This window comes from Rhinolophus hipposideros (assembly GCF_964194185.1).
Source record: "Rhinolophus hipposideros genome assembly, chromosome: 22".
NCBI lineage: Eukaryota > Metazoa > Chordata > Mammalia > Chiroptera > Rhinolophidae > Rhinolophus > Rhinolophus hipposideros.
Genome location: NC_138068.1, coordinates 20,523,564 through 20,542,443, shown reverse-complemented (window position 1 = coordinate 20,542,443; position 18,880 = coordinate 20,523,564). Strand labels below are relative to the sequence as shown.

Below are 18,880 nucleotides of genomic sequence, written 5' to 3'. Positions count from 1 at the left end.
AAGAAAAAACGACTCTACTTTTGGGGAAAGAGGATCATCATCTCTAAGACCCACCCTGTTGCAAACTGGCGTATGGTCACATGTTTGGTGGCCTGTGATTTGTCATTGGCCACTCTGCCAAGAGACTCCAAGATGACTCTGGGCCCTCTCTGTACTGGGTGATTCTTATCTGTGCAATGAGGATGTCACAGGCAGAAGAAGCCACTTCTTTCTCCCAGTCAGGCGGGACCTGTCACCGCCCCACTTGGCCCTCCCACTCAGCTGTTTACCTTCACTCCCAGGCCCATTCTTACAGGGAGGTTTCTTTCTGGCAGCTGGTCAGTTTCACTTCCTGGTTGCCACCCAGACAGCCCCAAAACAACAACAAAGACTCACTTCCCCTGACCTCCCCAGTTCATTCTTGACACCTTGCTGTGCACCCACTGTAGGCAAGGAAAGTTCAACAGCTTCCTTTCCATTCTGGTTCAGAGAATGAAGTGGTGTTGGGCCACGGCCTCTTTATTAGGGAGGTTTCAGAAACCCATCCACAAGCATCTGCCAAGTTGTTCTGTGTGTCGGGTTGGGTCCTGAGTGCTGGGAGGTAAGATCCTGAGTGCACAGAGGTAAGTCATGAGCCTACCTGAAGGGAGCCCACAAACACTGAAAAGGACCCACAGAGAGGGCTCAGAGCCCAGCGGAGGCAAACACTGGGGGCCGAGGAAGCACAACTAGATCACTGCTGGCCGTCTTCTGAAGCTAGAGGCTTCCAGAGCTGGATTCCAATGCCAACCCTTCCACTTACCAGTCATATGACCTTGAACAAGTGGCTCTATCTTTCTGTACCTCAGCTTTCTCCTCTGCAACATGGGGATACTTTTCTCAAAGGCTGGTGTGAAGATAAAACGAGTCCATGCGTGTAACACTCTTAGAACCACAGTGGCCAGGTCCACAGTAAGTGCTCAAAACATGGTAGTTATTTTTATTTTCATCAGTGGTCCATAGCACTTAAGAGGCTGATGTTTTCTCCCGGTGCTGCTGGCACAGCCGACGCCCACCAGGTGCCTACCAATTCGTTTTCCCTGGCGGCCTCATCCAGGGGGGCCAGGCTGATACAGTCTGCCACCAGGGGATTAGGGGCGGGAGTACTCACATCTGTAGAGATGATTCCACACAGGGAAGAAGGCCATGTAGAGGGCAACGTCCCCCACTGTCGGGTAGGATTTGAAGATGGAGATGACGGCAATCTGGATGAACATGAAGAAGACTGGGTGCTCCCTGGGGTGGGGCAGACAGACAGACAGAGAAAGGTCAGTCAGGGGCCAGGCTTACCCCAGATACTCCTGACCCCGTCTCTCAAACCCAAAAATACTTTTGTAGGGGCTTTAGGCAGGGGCTGGCTCTGCTACCCTCAAGATACTGGGGGCCAGGCCAAGTAGCAGAGCAGAAAACTGTGGGGACCCAGAGATGCCCAGAGGTGATGAGAAGGGCCCAGCAAACACTTGAGAAACGACCCACAGAGACATTTCCCATCAACTTCCCCTCAACCAGCTCCAAGCCTTCCCGCAGGAGCCTCTGAGGAAAAAAACAAATGAAGTCAGCGTTCTTTATTACTGGGCTTAAATGACTGCTTGTCATAGTGTAATTAAGCAGCCTCCCTTGCCAGCGGCCCCTGTGACAACTGGACCCAGGGCAGGAAGTGCTTCCTTGTGGATGCTTTTTTCTCTGACAATAGGGTCAGTGGAGTCTACAGAGCGTTAGCTATGATGAGCTCCTTTCCAGAAAGAGAACTGAGAGCTGGAAGGCTCTCAGCTCTGAAGGGCTGGAACTGGAGTTCTTACTTCCACTAATAATAAAATGGCTACCACTTCCTGAACCCTCGCGCTGCTCAGTTCTGTGCTAGGCCCTTTTCTTCCATCATTGCATGTGATCCTCACTAAAGCTCAACCACCCCTCAAGGTGGGTAATACTGTCACCCGCACTTTGCTAATGAGGTTCAGAGAAGGTGAGTCAGCAAGTGATGGAGCTGTTGGTCTCCAGACCTGCTAAGCACCACCAATACTGTTCTCCTGAGTGCCCAGCATGACGACAGCTCTGATCAGGGAGGGTGAGGACAGAGCTCAATTGCCAGTGTTCCTCCCAGAGCTGACCATGTGCGAAAGAGAAGCTAACAGGAAGAAGCCACATCTACACCCTCCTCGGCTCCACGTAAACAACATGCACGTGGCCTGCTTCTGCACAGTTCCTGGATGCCCAGCTCCTGGAAGTTTTCTTCAGAGGTTAATAGTATTCTTGTCTTGCAGGTCAAGGGTCAGGGTGACTCAATGGGTATAAATCTGAGATGGGGAGACAAACAAGTACACACCCCAACACTCCAGCCCTTCTATACCGCAAATGCCTCAAAGCTCAGCTTGGCAAAATCTCGCAATCCTCTGGCTTCTAAGAAGGGTCCAGCTAGCTCAGTGAGCATCTTCCTAAAGACAATCCAAATCACCAGCTTTGGGCTTTTTCTGTCGCTGCTAATAGCTGCAACATTTCTATAAAAGGCCAGTGAACATGTAGCACCAAAAAACCTGGATACCAAAAACCTCCTGCAATGCTGCCTGGGGAAAGGTGGCCTGAAGCATCCTGTTCTCACAAATATGGCACTGGAAGCAAACATTGCAGGGAGCTAGGGAGTTGGTGGAGCTTCATAACCAGGAACAGGAGGGCAGCAGTGGGGGAGATCAGGTATCTTCATATCCTCTGTCCCCACAACTCTAAGGCCCTGGCCTGGTGGTGGCAGTGGCGGCGGCGGCGGTGGTGGTGGAGGTGGTGGTGGTGGTGGTTGTGTGTGTGGGGGCGGGGGGTGGAGGGGAGGTCACATGATGGTGGTACTGTTGTCTACCCAGAAGCTATCTGTGGCCTTTTGCATGCAGACAATGAGAGCTGCTGGAAAGCTAGCTATACAGAGTGAGGAAAGGTGCTCCAGACTCCTTGCTTTTCTTAGCTCAGTGGTCAGGCCTGACCAGAACAAGGTCAGGGAATGTGGACCACAGACAGCTGGAGAGCTTGGCTGGGCAAAGGTGCCAGAGTTCTGGAGCCTGCCAGGCCAAGGAGTCATGGTTTTCTGTCAGATGCCAGGCCAAGGCTGTCATGAGAAGGAAGCATCAGCTCTGAGCTTTTACAGAATGAGAGCCACGAGCCTGGGTTTACTGGCCATGAAGAACAACAAGGAGATTAGAGCAGAGAACTCAAGCTCTTGAAATATAAATCAAATCTCTCCCAGCTTCACTGGACCATCCAGACATATCTGTAGCAATTGGTACCTGTTTTTCCTTCTCTAAAGCTAGGATAATAGAACCATTTCCAGGGGCTACTACAAATGACCTCTCTCAGAAGCTTGGCATTGTACAGGGGGCTGAGCAGAGTCTGGGTCTGAATGCCAGCTCCACTGCTTACTAGCTGTGTGACTCTAGGAAAAAATCACTCTCTCTCTCTGAACTATAAGTAATTTCCTCAACTATAAAATGGGACTGACGATAATAAAATAATGCCTACCTCCAAGAGTTGTTGGAAGGGTTAGGTATGAACACATATCAGAAAACATAGGAAGGTACCCGGGAGGGAGCTGGGCTGAATACGTGTTAGCTCTCTCATCCTGCAGGAAAGAGCTCAAGGACAACCCTTTTGAGGAAATTTATCAGAAGATTAAACAGAGCTGCAGGTGGGCAGACTCTTAACTAACACATCCTGAGTCCCCTTGGGCAAACTGTCACTGGACTGCTGATACAGGATACCCAACAAGATCCACTGTTTCCCAAAGACACCCCCTGACTCCAACCTCTCATCCAAAACAGTAAGGGGGCTCAGCAGCAGTGTGGGCTTGCGTACCCCAAGTGAGGCCAGGAGAAGTATCAGGGTGCTCCAAACAGCCTCCCTGCAGCCTCCACTCATGTGTGATTCTATTGTTGGCCGTGGCCACTGGCACCTGAGTTGACTGAGGGCAGGGTTTCCTGAGCAAAGATGGCATAAACCTGACAGCAGATGCTCCAAGTTTGAAGGGCATCTGTAAGGCTACAAATGGCTCTGTGGACAAAGAAGGAGCAGGTCCAACCACTTACTTTAGCTTTATGGCTAAGGGGATGGTGTAGAAGAAGACGTTGATCTGAAACACACACACAAAGAAGAGGCTGAAGTGCTCAAACATCTCTGCAAAGAAGTACCAAAAAAGACCAATGTTGGGAGTGAGATCTGGAACAGAAAGTCTGGAGTGAAGAAAACAAAGGGAGAGAAAAAAAAAAAGAGAGCAAAGTTATAAATGGTCTGCTTTGACCTGCTTTTCTCCTGAAGACTTTGGTCATTATTGGGCAGCCCAGGATGACTCTGTCCACACAGAGCTCAGGACGTGAGGGGCTTTCCAGGCACCATGGATATAGGTAATTAACAAAAACAAGGGGCAGAAAAGGATAACCCATAATAAATATTAGCTGAGCCAAACTCTGGCATGCATCAAAGATCTGAAATGAGGCAGGGATTCATGTTAGAAATCAAAAGACCAGCCCCTATTTTAACTGCCAATATATACATGTTTACAATTAGGAGATACTCAGTACTGTAACAAAAGAGGAATGGGTTTTAAATAAACATTATCTATGTGGGGCATTCTGCAGACTTGCCTAGAGAAACAAGCTCCAAGAGTTTGCTCCTCCCCATTCCTGTTCCACATCCCCACGTCAAGAGCCAGAAGGGTGAGCGCCTGACACAGCACTGAGACTTCGTTTGGGAAGTAAGGGTTTAACGGAAATATTTTTTTTTTTCAGTTATAGCAGAGAAAAATGAGCTGTAATTCTGGCTCTTCTAAAAATTTACATATTTTTTATTTCAAAAAATCTGGAGTTGAAACCGATATCAATTCCCAATTTCAAAAAGGCAACAACTGGAGCGTGGAGAAGGGAGAAATAGGCAATGGCTCATGGTCAGATTAAACTAACACAGGCCTCCACCCAGAGCAAGTCTTTGCCTCCTGCTGTAACTACATTTCCTCTGCTGTGAAATGGGGTAAAGAACACAATCTGGTCCAGCAGAAAACCAGGAGAACCTTCTCACTCCTACCCAAGGCAGAGCACGAAGAGCTAAAAGTTATTAAATAGATGTTATATTCAGCCAGGATTGAACACAAATTAGCAGGCCAGAATCCCAAAGGGGAGTCTGCCACTCCAGATCCCTTTCCCACCCTGGCAGATTTACGTATCTCACACCCCATGGGGCTGTGAGTTCCTCGAGGCTTGGACAGTGGCCACCCCCCTCAGCAGACCACACTGAGAGCATCTGGAAATGTCTGCAGAATTCATACTGCAAAACCATTGTGATTTTCTCTAAAAGTTTGACACATGGGAGGTGGCCTTTTTTTAAAGTGTCAGAGGCCCTCTTGCAGCAAAGGAATATATCCATTACTGCTTGGGATTGGACAAAAATCTTCCCGGCAGAGGCGCTTTGGATGTCCCTAGGGAGTGCTCCTTAATCTCACTAGATCTGAGGTATGCTCTAAACCAATGGTTTTCAAAGTGTATTCTCTGGACCAGCAACATCAGCATCACCTGAAAACTTGTTAGAAATGCATATTCTATTATTTCCATATTCTGGGTCCCTATCCCAGACATACTGAATCAAAACCTGTACGGTGGGCCCAGCCATGTGGATGTTAACAAGCCCTGAAGGTGATTCTGATGCAAACCAAAGTTTGAGGACCACTGTGTCTAGATGCTCCCTGTGCTCACTTGCCCTCTGAGTCCAGCTGGAGCTGTAAAAACCAAATTAGTTTCCAGAGTTTTCTAATGAGGTCATTACTTACATGAAGCCGTAGACTGCAGGGATGAAATCCCAGGAGCTGAGAAGGAAGAAGGAGAGGCAAATGATTACCACTAAGCTTCCCACGTACATCATGGCATACTCCCAAGAGAAGACCCAGAAGGCTTTGCTCTTCACTTTCACGGGTATGTACTGCCGCTAGAAGAGAAGGCAAAACAGGACATTTAGGGATGTCAAAAATAGAGAGCAGTGATCAGCTTAAACTTCAAGATCACTCCTGCAAAACATAAGAACATGGAAAAGTTGACAATCAAAGGATTGAAAAAATATGCTAGTTCATCAGAAAGATACAACCATTCTAAATTTGTATGTACCTAATAACACAGTATCAAAATATATAAAACAAACATGGACAGAGCTACAGAGGAAAAATAGACTAATCCATCATAATTGATAGATCAAACAGACAAAAATTAGGAACCAACTAGGAAATATGAATAGCACACTTAATAAACTTGATCTCATAAAATCTTCTGAAACATAATATGTAGAAAAGTACACCTAGTAACTACAGAGAATTCACATTCATTTTAAGCATTTTATAAAATTTTATAAAAACTTACCACATACCTAAATCAGGCCATAAAGCAATATCAACAAACTTCAAGGAGTCTGTATCATTCTCTGACCACAATGCAATTATTCAAAATGATAAATAAAAAAACCTAAAAATACATTAAGAAAAATTTAAACCCTTTTCCAAATAACTCAGAGGTCAAATAAGAAACAATAATAGAACATTTTAATGTAAGAAATTGATGGTTATAAAAATATCTCGTATCACTATTTGTGTAATGTAGATAAAAGAGTACTCTGAGGGAAAAATACAGCCTTATAAACTTATATTTGAGAAGCCTGAAAATAAATATGCTAAACATCTGTTTTAAGATATTAGAAACAGAGCAACATAACAAATCCCAAATGAAGGAAGGAAATAATAAAGGTAAGCACAGAATTTGTTGAAATGGAAAACAAAATCACAATATAAGGAGGCAACGAAGCCAAAAGCTAGCTCTTAGAAATGACTAATGATTCTAATGAGTCTCTGATAAGACTGATCAAGAAAAAGGAGAGATCAAATAAACAATATTAGGAATATAAAAGGGAATATAACTATGGATGCATCAGTGTTAATAAAATAAAAAATATGTCGATATGTTTAAAAACTGGGGCAAAAATGGACACTTTCTATGGAAAACATGTCATAAAAAAGTAAAAAATAAAAGGTAGAGATCAAAGGGGATGACAATGAAATGTAATAAATGATCCTTGATTAGATCCTGAACCCCACCTCTCCCCCCAAATGCTATAAAGGTTATGTACATATTTGAGAATTTGAATTTGGAGTGTATACTCCAAATCTATTACAGTTAAATTTCTTGGGTGCGCTAATAGTATTGCGGCTAATGTAGAAAAATGCTCCAGTTCTTCAGAGTTACCTGCTGAGTATTTAAGATTGATATGTCTCCTCTACAATCTCACCACAAAGAAAGCAAGTTCCAGACCAGACTCTGGCATACTTTGCAACATTTATTAAACAAAAATGTATCAGCCAGCAGGCACAAAACAGTTCACACAGTTATCTGTAACTTCCCTGCCAATGAATCAGAAAAAAAAAGGAAAGAAAGAAAAAAAATCGATATATCTACATTAAGACATAGAAAATGTGGCAAAAAATAACTGGGGAATCTACATAAAAGATATTTATTATACTAGTTTTTCAATTTTTCTGAAAGCATGAAATAAAAAATTAGGGAAAAAACTAATTCAAGGTGAACTAGAAAATTTGAATGGTCCTATAACCATTTAAAAGATTGAATTAGTAATGAAAATTTTTCCCATAAAGAAAGGAGCAGGCCTAGCAAGTTTTACAGGAAAGTTCTACCAACATTCAAGAAGTAGATGACCGTAATCTTACATTAACTCTTTCACAGCAAATAGCATAAGCTTAATATCAAAACCACTTACCAGCATAAAAGCAAAAATACTAAATGAAATATTACCTACTATAATTCAGTAACACATGAAAAAGATCATGATAAAGTTGTTTTATGATCAGGTTAAGTTTATTCTAAAAATTCAAGGTTAGTTCATCATAAGAAAAGCTATTAATATGTGTATCACAAACAGCTTAAAGATAAGAAATCATAGTATCTAGATATATACAACAGCTACTCATGATAAAAATAAAAGAATTCAGTGAAGTAGCAAGGTATGAAATTAACACACAAATAGACTTCATAGGCGCACATAATAAACAATGAGAGGACACAATGGTAGAGAAAACCACATTTACAATAACACCAAGGAAAATAAAACTTAGAATTAAATGAACAGGAAATGTGCAAAACCTATTCAAGAAAAATTTTAAAACACTCCTGAAAGACACTAGAGTCAACTTGAAGAAATGGACAGATATCTCCTGTTCTTGTTTAGGATGATTCAACATTATAAATATGTCAGCTCTCCCTAAATTAATTTATAAATTCAGTGCAATAATGCAATCCCAATAAAAATGCCAACAAGCTACTTTATGGAATTACACAAGATGATATTAAAGTTCATATGGAAAAACAAACATTCAAGAATAGCTAGGAAAACAGTGATAAGGAAAAATCATGAAGTGTTGACTAGCCCTATCGGACATTAAAATATACTATAAAACTTCTACAATTAAAATAGTATAATACTAGCACATAAATAGATAAATAGTGGAATAAAATAGAAAGACCAGCATTAGACCAAAATACTTATAGAAATTTAGCACATGACAAAGGTGGCGGGCATATCGAGCCAGTAAAGATGGACTTTTTAATAAATGGTGTCAGCACAACTAGGTAAAACCATTTGGAAAAAGATAAAATTAGCTCTATATCTCACACCATTCTTGTATTCTCCAAATGCGTTAAGGATCTAATTTTTTAAAAATGAAACCATGAAGTACTAGAAATAAACCTGGTAAATTTGTCTTTAACTGTGATGCGTGGAAAATTCAAAATTCAGAGGCAATAAAAGACTGATTAAATGTGATTACATAAAATTTAAAAGTTCTGCATGACAAAAACACCATAAATAAAATGAAAATATATGTCCACACAAAAACTTGTACATGAATGTTCACAGCAGCATTATTTGTAATAGCCAAAAAGTAAAAACATCCCAAATGCCTATCAACTGGTGAATGAATAAATAAATAAAATAAGGCACATCCACACAATAGAATATTATTTGGCAATAAAAAAGACAGAAGTACTAATTATAGATGCTACGATAGGGATGAACCGTGAAAACATCGTGCTAAGTGAAAGAAGCCAGTCACAAAAGACCACATATTTTATGATTCCATTGATATGAAATGTGCAATAGGAAAATCTATAAAGACAGAAAGCAGGATAGGGCTGGAGGGATGGGGCAACGGGGAAACATAGAGTGTGATTGCCAATGGGCATGGAGTTTCTTTTGGGGTCATAAAAATGTTGTAGAATTGATTGTGGTGATGGCTGCACAATTCTGTGAATATACTAAAAATGATTAAACTGTACAGTTTAAATAGATCAATTGTATGGTATGTAAATTATATCTTGATAAAAAAATAAAAGCTGTTAAAAGAAAAACACCATAAAAAAAGTCAAAAGACAACTGAAAAACTGGAAGACAATATTTGCAGACAAATGGTTAATACTCCTAATATATAAAGGATTCTTAAAAATTGAGAGAACAAGGACCTAAATCCAAAAGAAAAATGAAAGTGAAAGATGAACAGAAAATCCACAAGTACGAAAAAAATGTTCAATCGTCCTCATATTTAGAGAAATGTAAATTAAAACACTGAGATAACCATTTCTCATGATCAGACTGGCAAACATTTTTAAATGTGACAACATTCTGTTAGTGAGGCTGTAGAAAAACAGGCATTCTTCTGCTTTACTAGTGGGAAGAGAAAATTTGTGTAATCCTTCTGGAGGGAAATGTGAAAAGACCTAATAAAACTACATATATACTTATCTTTGGATCCAGTAATTCTACTTCTATATCTACCTTGAAGATATACCTCCAGCAATACAAAAATACATATACATAAGGTTACTCAATGAAGAATTAATTGTAATATAGAAATACTGGAAACAATCTAAATTCTCATACTTAGGAGAGAAGTTAAATAAATTATGGTACGTCCACACAGTGGCGTACTATGCAGCTGTAAAAAAGAATGAGGAACGTCTCTATGTTTCAAAATGTAGTGATTTCCCGGAAATAATGTTCAGTTAAAAAAGCAAAGCACAAAAGAGTACCTAGCGTATGCTATCCTTCATAGAAGATAGAAGAGGATATACATGTATCTGTTCACTTGTGCAAAAAAATACAAGAAGGATAAACCAGAAACCAAAGAGAATAATTACTTGGGGTGACAGGAAAAGTAGAAATAAAAGAACAAGATGGCAGGGATGAGGAGAGAGTAATACTTCTCCGAATATATCTTTTTGTATAGCTGACTCTTAGAATCTTAAGAATATTTCAGTCCCTTTGCATACCCCCAAAATAAACAAACAATTAAAATCAACAAGGATGTAGGGGAAATCCAAAATGAATACAAACAGTAATAAACGAACCTAATTATATCACAAATTAATAACATAACCACACTGAAGGGCCACATGGGGCAAGAAAAGAACTAACCTAAGTGACTATGAGATACAGTAACTTAACAGCATACTGTAAGACTAAAGACAAAAAGAACTATATGTAAGTGTTATAATCAAGTCACTAAGTGTATTTCTTACAGGGGTATTTCTCACAGCAATTCTAGAACTACTTTATGTGTAGACTAGAATTGAACAAATAAGCAAATATATTGCAGACAATGAAAATTAGGTTTCTCACTGTTAAGAGAAAGAAGTTAGAAATAAGGAAATAAAAATGAAAAGGGAGAGACTAAAGTGAACCCTGTGGTATTGGACTGGAACCACAGGTATCAGTATAAACAGACAGAAAGAATTATGGATGAGTGTGCATTGGTATTCATACATATATTTCATAGCTCTGTCTGCTAGAAGCAATGCTCCCCTAATAACAATAAGCATATCTAAAACCTTGGTTTCTAAATAGCATTCTCCAATAAGGGGAAGCAGAAGTCCTTGAAGAAATATGGATTCCAGGGCTGGGGCAGGGAAAATCCTAGATAAGCCTAGAACATCTTGTACTGGAAGGGAAGGAAAGGCTCAAAAAATGGACAGGGCTTATCAAAAGAACACAGAAGGCAATTAGAAGGAGCTCCTAATGGTCAAAGGTAGAAAAAAATTGAGCAATAAGCTAATGATAATATCTGATTTTTTTTTGAGGTGAAATTCACATAACATATATCTAACCATTTTAAAGTGCGCAATTTAGCCACCATTGTGGTCATGTCTAACTCAGGTTCTTTAACAGTTGCCTTAACAAAAGTTTGATGTGGGTGTGGGTTGGCTCCTCCTGTACAATCTCATCATAAAGGAAACACGTTCCAGACCAGACTCTGGCATACTTCACAACATTTATTAAACAAAAATTCATCAGCAAGCAGGCACAAAACAGTTCACACAAACTATCCTAGAAGGTCGATTATACCCCAGCTCTCTCCCCTTACAGTTGTTCCAATCACCACTTGAAAGAAAGGTTTGCTCAAGGCAGAAGTGACAATATCCAAGAGGCAGGGGGTTCTGCGGTCCTTGGGAGTCACATCAGGCAACCAGAAATCCTCCTAACCAAAGGCTAGACAAAGGATAGGGAAGAAATTAAGCCTCAGGCACCATCTCCAAGGGAAGAAGTTACAGGCCTTCCTAGATTCTTATTCCTTCTTCATGCAAGTATAGTAAGTGTCTCTAAAACATTTTAGTCAATTCCACTTACTTCAATATCACCAATAAGAGCCTACTTCTGAAATTTATTTTGCTCATTAATAAGACACTCTTGCCAATAAAAATCTCACCAATAAAAATCCAACCTGCCTAGGAACAAGACAAACAAACAAAGAAACAAAAACTCAGACACAGACAATAATCCAGTGGTTAGCAGAGAGTAAGGGGAGGGGTTGGTAGAAGAGGGTAAAGGAGATCAAATATATGGTGATGGAAGGAGAACTGACTCTGGGTGGTGAACACACAATGTGATATATAGATGATATATTATAGAATTGTACACTTGAAACCTATATAATTCTACTAACCATTGTCACTCCAATAAATTTAATTTAAAAAATCCATTGTGCTTCTGACATTCACATGCTAATTAGCAAAGGTGTAGATCAAGCTACAGAGAGCGGCAGCACACCCGTGCAGTGTGGCTTCTCTGATGTAAAGTTAGATGACCACCAGAGTATGGATAATTCATTAAGGTAACTCATAAAGTAACTTTACATTAAACTAAAGTAACTTCATTCAAGTATCTACTTTAATGGATACGTCATTAAAGTAGGCTGTTAATTGGCACATATATAATACCCAATGGTCTACGCATAAGTATTTAAAAATATTAGGTTGGTGCAAAAGTAATTGCGGTTTAAAAGGTTAAAAATAATTGCAAACACTGCAATTACTTTTGCACCAACCTAATAAATTATAGACGTCATAACTCCATGTTAAAGACTTGAAGGAGAATGGGAAGTCAGTCAAGAGATTTCAGCTGGAGATAACATTACTGTTAACAGATCTGAGGGGCACGGAACCTGACCAACCCTAGGTCCCCCCTCTAAGCTCGCATACTTATAGGCTATTCTTAGCTCTTTAAAACTGTGCTGCCCCCTAGCCACATGTGGCATTCAAATTTAAATTGAGGAAAGTTAATTAAAATTAAAAATTCATTTCCTCAGTCTCACTAGCTCACTTCAAGTGCTCTCAGCCACGTGTGCCTCGTGACTACTGTACTGATAATAGAACATTTCCATCATCACAAAAAGTTCTATTGACAATGTTCCTTCCAAATAACCAACTGCTAAGAGAATTGTACATTTCTGGGGATGGAAATAATTCAACACAGAGGAGGCATCCCTAGAAAAATTCAAAGAGGAAGGCACTTGGGTTCTGAGTTCCCTTAGGGAGTTCTACCTGCCTTTGATCGTCTATCTTGATCTTTTCTTCTTCCTGAAAAATACTGCCATCTAGCATAGAAAGAAGGGATAAGGGAGGGAGGGAGGAATGGAGGGAGGAAGGAAACCACAGCCCAGGGGAGGAAAACAAAATCGAAAGTAAAACTTTTGTTTTGTTTTCCCCTTCCTCTCTACTACTAACTAATATTTAAAAAGGAAAAGACAGCCTTGAAGAACTGAATCAGACAGACTGTTCAAAGCAGCTCTAGTAGAAGAGTCCTAAGCACACACAGAGAAGATGAGGTTTCACTCTTTGCAAATCCCATTAGTGTCCCCCAAGTTTTGGTTTGCTACCCCATTCTCAGTGCTTTATTGGACCTAAAGTGTTACTATCGATGTTGGAGTGGAAATGATTGTTTTTTTCCTGGCAAATTTGTGATTATAAAATGTGCACTAAGTTTTAGGTATAATTTTTGTTTTTAAGACTTGGTTTTGGGAAGTGGGTTGGCTTTGGGAAACAGAGTCCTGAAAATATGATGTAGAATATTTACTGAATCTACTTATAAAAACTAGATTTGCACTTAACCTTTTAGGACTATTCCTGTTACATAAAGTGAGGCACACCTGAAATTCTTTAAAAAAGAAACTCAGACAATCCTTTGATGGCTTGTTATTTATAAACCCTAGAGCCAAACTTAATCTTGTAGTCCAGATTGCAAATTTCCCAGTGAACAGATGAGGATTCATTTTATCCACCCCTTTTGCACAATAGCAAATGCTGACTTAAAATGAAAAGTATGTAAGTGGAAGGGTTCGAAGAATGGTGCCCTAAATATTCTGATCGATTTTTAAATCTTTTTATTATTAAATAAAATTAAGAATTTATTAAATAAAATACAGAAAACCACATAAAACAAATATATAGCTTAGTGGATGATTATGGCAAACATCCTTATAACCACTCCCTGGATCAAGAGAAAGACATTTCTAGCGACTCCCCCATGTATCTGTGCCCTGTTCCAACCACAATCCCCTCTTCCTTCCAAAGTAACCACTTTTATCCTGGCTTTATGTAAGTGTAAAAAAAAAATCACTTCCTTGAATTTCGTTATGGTTTTCCACCTAAATGAACATCCCTTTACACTATAGCTTAGTCTTGCCCATTTTTTAAAAATTTGATTCAAGTTTTAAGTCTCTTAATTTATACAGGTCCTCCACCCCATCCCACTCCCGTCCATGTCTTTTTTTTCTTTTTTTCCTTATAATTCATTTGCCGAAGAACCCAGGTTATGTAACATACAGAACTTCCTATAATCTGGTTGTTGCTATTAATAATTATATACTCTCTCTTCAGTATTTCTTGCAAATTAGCAGCTGGATCCACAGGCTTGATCAATTTTGGATTTGGATCAATTCTAGATTTGCTCTCTTTGGCAAAACTTTGGTGGTGGTGTGTTCTTTCATCAGGAGGCACGATTTTCGTTTGTTTTTGATGTTAGTAGCTATTAATGCTCAATGCCTGGATCAACTGGGGTTGCAAAATGATGCTATCCTACCATTTTGTTTTCATTTGTAAGCTGGAATAATTTTTTATAGAGAGATGCTTCCCCTCACCTACTATATGGTTATCTAGTGGTACAGGAAAGGCAAGATAAATGCTTATTTTTTTCCTTTCAGTGATCCAGTTCTCAAGATAATGAAGTGGTTCCCTATCAACTCTCCTAATTTGACCAATTAGGTTTTATTTTAAATATCATTATGAATGTCTGGATTTAAATATATTTATAAGTTTTGATCCGTTGCAATTCTTATCCTAATGAAGGCCAAAATGTCCACCTTTGGTCAGTGAGAGCCTCTTCAAGTTGGATCCTGAGTCCTTCAAGTTGAGATGACCCCCGTACCCAGCCGTTGATAGCTTCCTTATTATCTGGCATCACAAAGTTCCAGGATCATCTTGTATATTTCCTGCCCTAAACCTACAATCAGCCATTTCTCTAAGAAACCTCAGTTTCTTTTAATGGGGAAATGTTATGACCACAATGTGGGCCCCACAGATGCTCATTGATACTGGGTTGGTCATTGTTTCCAGACCTTTTAGTGAACATACACATTTACACACAGATACATATTCAAATACCTACAGGGGCCAGGCAGGTAACAAAGGAGTGGACTGTGACAGAGATGAAGCATAGGGATGTGGGAAACTGACGAGGGTATGCCTTGTCTAAAGGGGACCGAATTTCTAATTTTTCAAAAGAATCCAGAAATATACATTTTTAACATGAATTTTTAAAATGCTGATAACTAATTTTAAAAAATTAAACACTAGAGTCAAATAAAATGTATCTCTGAGCCAGATGTGGTCCTTGAGATATGTGCACTCTCAACCTGAAAAATTTAACTAGTAGTTATATCCCCAAAGTCACATTGTTGCTAAAATAATAATATTTAGGGAAGTAAGAGAATTCTCAAGACTGCTTCAGGAAAGGCCAAACTATAGTAAGGAAGTGGAGAAATGTATAATTATCTCCTTTCTCCCAACTCTCTAAAGCAACCCGGAGAGAAGCTTTTTCTATACAGAAACCATTTTCTTTCTAGGAGAATGGTGTGAAAAGGAAAAAATGATCAGAATAAACTTTTAAAGAAACTTTTTAAATAAAGACTTAAAGAAAAACTCAACAAAAGATTTTATATCTAAACTCTTGGCTGTCAGGATGAGACCACTGCAAATGTACAATCATTCCCTGAGCCTCATTTTCACCTGTTTTGAAATGAAAGGAAGCTAACAGCATTGCCACCTCTGCCTTGGGCCCCTCCTGGAAGCATCAGAAACAACAGAAAGCTGCTGGGGAAAGAGAGAGTAAGATGTGAAAACTCTAAATAAGGCCCAAAAGAAGGACCCAGTTATCAAGAAAAACCTGGCTGGGTTTGGCTGCTTTGGTACAAGCTAGTATCATGCGACCTGTCCCAACCTCCAGAAAGTATATAAATCACAGGATTAACCTTTTCAGTTCAAAGACAAGTGAAGGACAGACTGGATTAAAGCAGAAACCATAAAAGCATTCACAAGGTATTTTCCCCTGGTTTCTGTTACTTTCTTTCAAAGAAGAAAAGGACCTTGAACTATTGCAGGGGGTCCAAGGCTGTAGGAATCCCAAGCAAAAGGAAGGAGGGAACGAGAAACTTCCTGGCTGCACCGTGAGCCTCTCTTTGCCAGTGCACTTGGCGTTTCCTTCACTGCCGCCTCTGGGACCGGTACACTTTAGAGCTCTCTATTTTACTCTGCGTGCTATCAGATCATAACATTTCAAGCTTCTCTCTCATTTGGAAACCAGGCTCTAAGCAAAGGTCAGAGGAAAGATAAAGTTGGGGGAGGGGACCAGATGGGCTCAAGCTACTATTCTCTTAAGTGCCTCACCAGAGAGCAAGATACAACATCCCCTGCCTTTGATACTGAAGCCTTTCTGTGTCTCATGTAGGGTGTGTCTCCCAGAGGGAAGAGAGAAACAGCTTGGCCTCTGGCACTGGTCAGACATTAGCTTGTCCACCATCTGCCATTTTCACCCTCTAGAAATTCCACCAATAGAATGGAGGCCGGTTTGTAGTGTCAAAGGTAGAAAGTACAAACTAACTTTTACAGCTCCTTTCACTCTAGAAAATGAAATATTTTCTTTTCCCCTCATCACCCCACATACCTTCAAACTGGTGACCATGTCCTTTCTATGCACATTTGAACATTAATAACCATAACTAGTATCTATTGAACTCTTACCATACTCTGTTATAAATACTTGACATGTCTTAACCTTTTGCTATAGCTACTATTATATTATCCTCATTTTACACATGAGGAAATTGAGGCACAGGTAAGTCACTTGCCCAGGGTCACAAAGCTAGTAAGTATCCAAGTCAAGACAACGTTAGAGCCTGTATTCTATTTCCCTCCTTTTCATTGTAAAATTTTCAAACATGCAGCAAAGTTGAAAGATTAAATATTAATACCTTGCCATATTTTTTTACCTGTGTATAAATTTTCTATACATCATGACACTTCTTCCTAAAACACTTTCATATGTAGCCCCGAAAGATAAGGACATTCTCCTGTATACCACAATATTATTATCACATTAAAGAAATCAACAATTCCTTAGCATCTAACATATAATCTAGCTTTGAAATATTCTAAATGTTCCTCAAACATCTTTTTATAGCTGTTTTTTCCAAACCAGAATCCAAACAAGACTCACCCATTCCGCTTGATGATTATGTCTCTTTAGTCTAGAACAGTCCTCCCACTTTTTCTTTTTCATGACATTGACTTTTTGAAGAGAACCAGACCAGCTGTCTTATAGACCGTCCTACATTCTGGTTTTTACTTTTTCCTCGTGGTGCCATTGAACTTGTTCCTCTGCTCTTGTATTTCCTAAAAGCCAGAAGTCAGATCTAAAGGCTTAATTAAGGGTAACAGTTTGGGTCAGAATACTTTGGAGCTCATGCTGTGTACTTTATACCGCGTCACATCAAGAAACACATCCTGTGAGGCTGGTCTACTCTAAGTAATGCTGAGTTGGATGACTTGGTTACCGTGGTGACAGCCAGAGCACGCCTTTGTGAAGATGTATTTTCCCCTTCACTATGAGCAGATGATTTAGAGGTGGGAGTGGGGGGATTAACCTTTTGGCACCATGCAAATATCCTGTTCTTCAAAACTCTTTCACCTAATGATTTCAGCATCCATTCATGATCTTTGCTATATTCAGTCATTTCACTGGTGACTTGCCATTCTGTCATTCCTTCTACATTTATTAGCTGCTATTCTTCTGTAAAGGAGAGTTGTCCATTATCAACTGGGAAAGAACTATAGTTCCTTTTTAAAAGGCAGGGAACTGCTTAGTTCTTTCCTTTTAATTATTAATTTTCAGAGTAAGAAATTGGTCAAACAGCCACATCTAATGATGACATATGTATTTTTTCCTCTCTCCTCACCCCTTTTCTGAGTGTAACTATGGACACACGGATTTTTATTCATTCAGTGTTTTACAATTACCTGATGCTCAGACTATCCTAAATTTTGCCCGCAGGAGCCCCTTTGGGCTGATTCCTCTGTTCTGACATAGTACCGTGAGTCTCTGAGGACTACTTTCCCTTCCATCTTAACAAGATGTCCCAGTCAAGCCTGTGCTCTTATGTACTGCATTACACAACCTTTCCTGCAGGGAAGTATGTGCCTATGGAGGGCTCAAAAAAACTGAGAAAAGTACAGTGTCAAGAGCAGATGTGTCACTTCCTTGTGGTCATCAAATCCATTTTGATTTGGGCTTGAAAGAATAGTTAAGATGATCAGATCCAGCTACCCACGCTTAGCTAAGACTCCCCAACAAGCAGTCATTCAGCCTGTGGCCTAAACACTGACGCACAGGGTACTCACCTTCCTGAGACATCCCATGCTGCCACAGAACTGCTTTGTACTGCGTTGCTTGTAGCTCCCACCCATTAGTTCTAGCTTCTTTCCTTGGAGCCTATGGACCTCTGTGAAACTCAGGCCTAACCGGTCCACTTAATGGTTTCTGAGGAACTCAGCCCTGAAGGATAATTTCCTCTTCTGGTTCCCTCCCTCATATTTAAACAGGTGGGTTTATGTCCTGGATATGACGACACTGATTTTCCAAATGCCCTCCTATGATTCACAAAACCCTACTGCCTTTCAGGCCACTTAATGTACTTACATAAAAACATGTAAATATAGTATGAGGCTGTGATTTTAATGTCTCCGTAAAGGAGATCCTTAAGTTCACCTCAAACTCCCCCGAGTCCTGTTCCCACATACAGATGGCTGCCAAGCATAGCCAATTCTTCCTAGAATTCTGCATCCAGTTCTTCATTTCCCGACACTGCTTTGGGCCCCCAGTCAACCCCTCTGACTTCATCCAATACAATGGTCTAACCTTTCCCAACCTCACCTCCTCACGTCCATCCCCCTCACAGGCTCCTGCC

General features: G+C 40.1%; 1 protein-coding gene across 1 annotated transcript in view; it reads right to left on the bottom strand.

Moving 5' to 3' along the window:
• The window catches only part of PIGU (phosphatidylinositol glycan anchor biosynthesis class U), a 78,631-nt gene that overhangs the window by 18,029 nt on the left and 41,722 nt on the right, over positions 1–18,880 (bottom strand). Inside the window, exons 8-10 of the mRNA XM_081033884.1 lie at positions 5,810–5,964; positions 4,080–4,223; positions 1,130–1,254 (exon numbers count right to left, since the gene is read on the bottom strand). Of these exons, the coding sequence (XP_080890010.1) occupies positions 1,130–1,254; positions 4,080–4,223; positions 5,810–5,964 (424 nt within the window). The remainder of the gene's footprint in view (positions 1–1,129; positions 1,255–4,079; positions 4,224–5,809; positions 5,965–18,880) is intronic.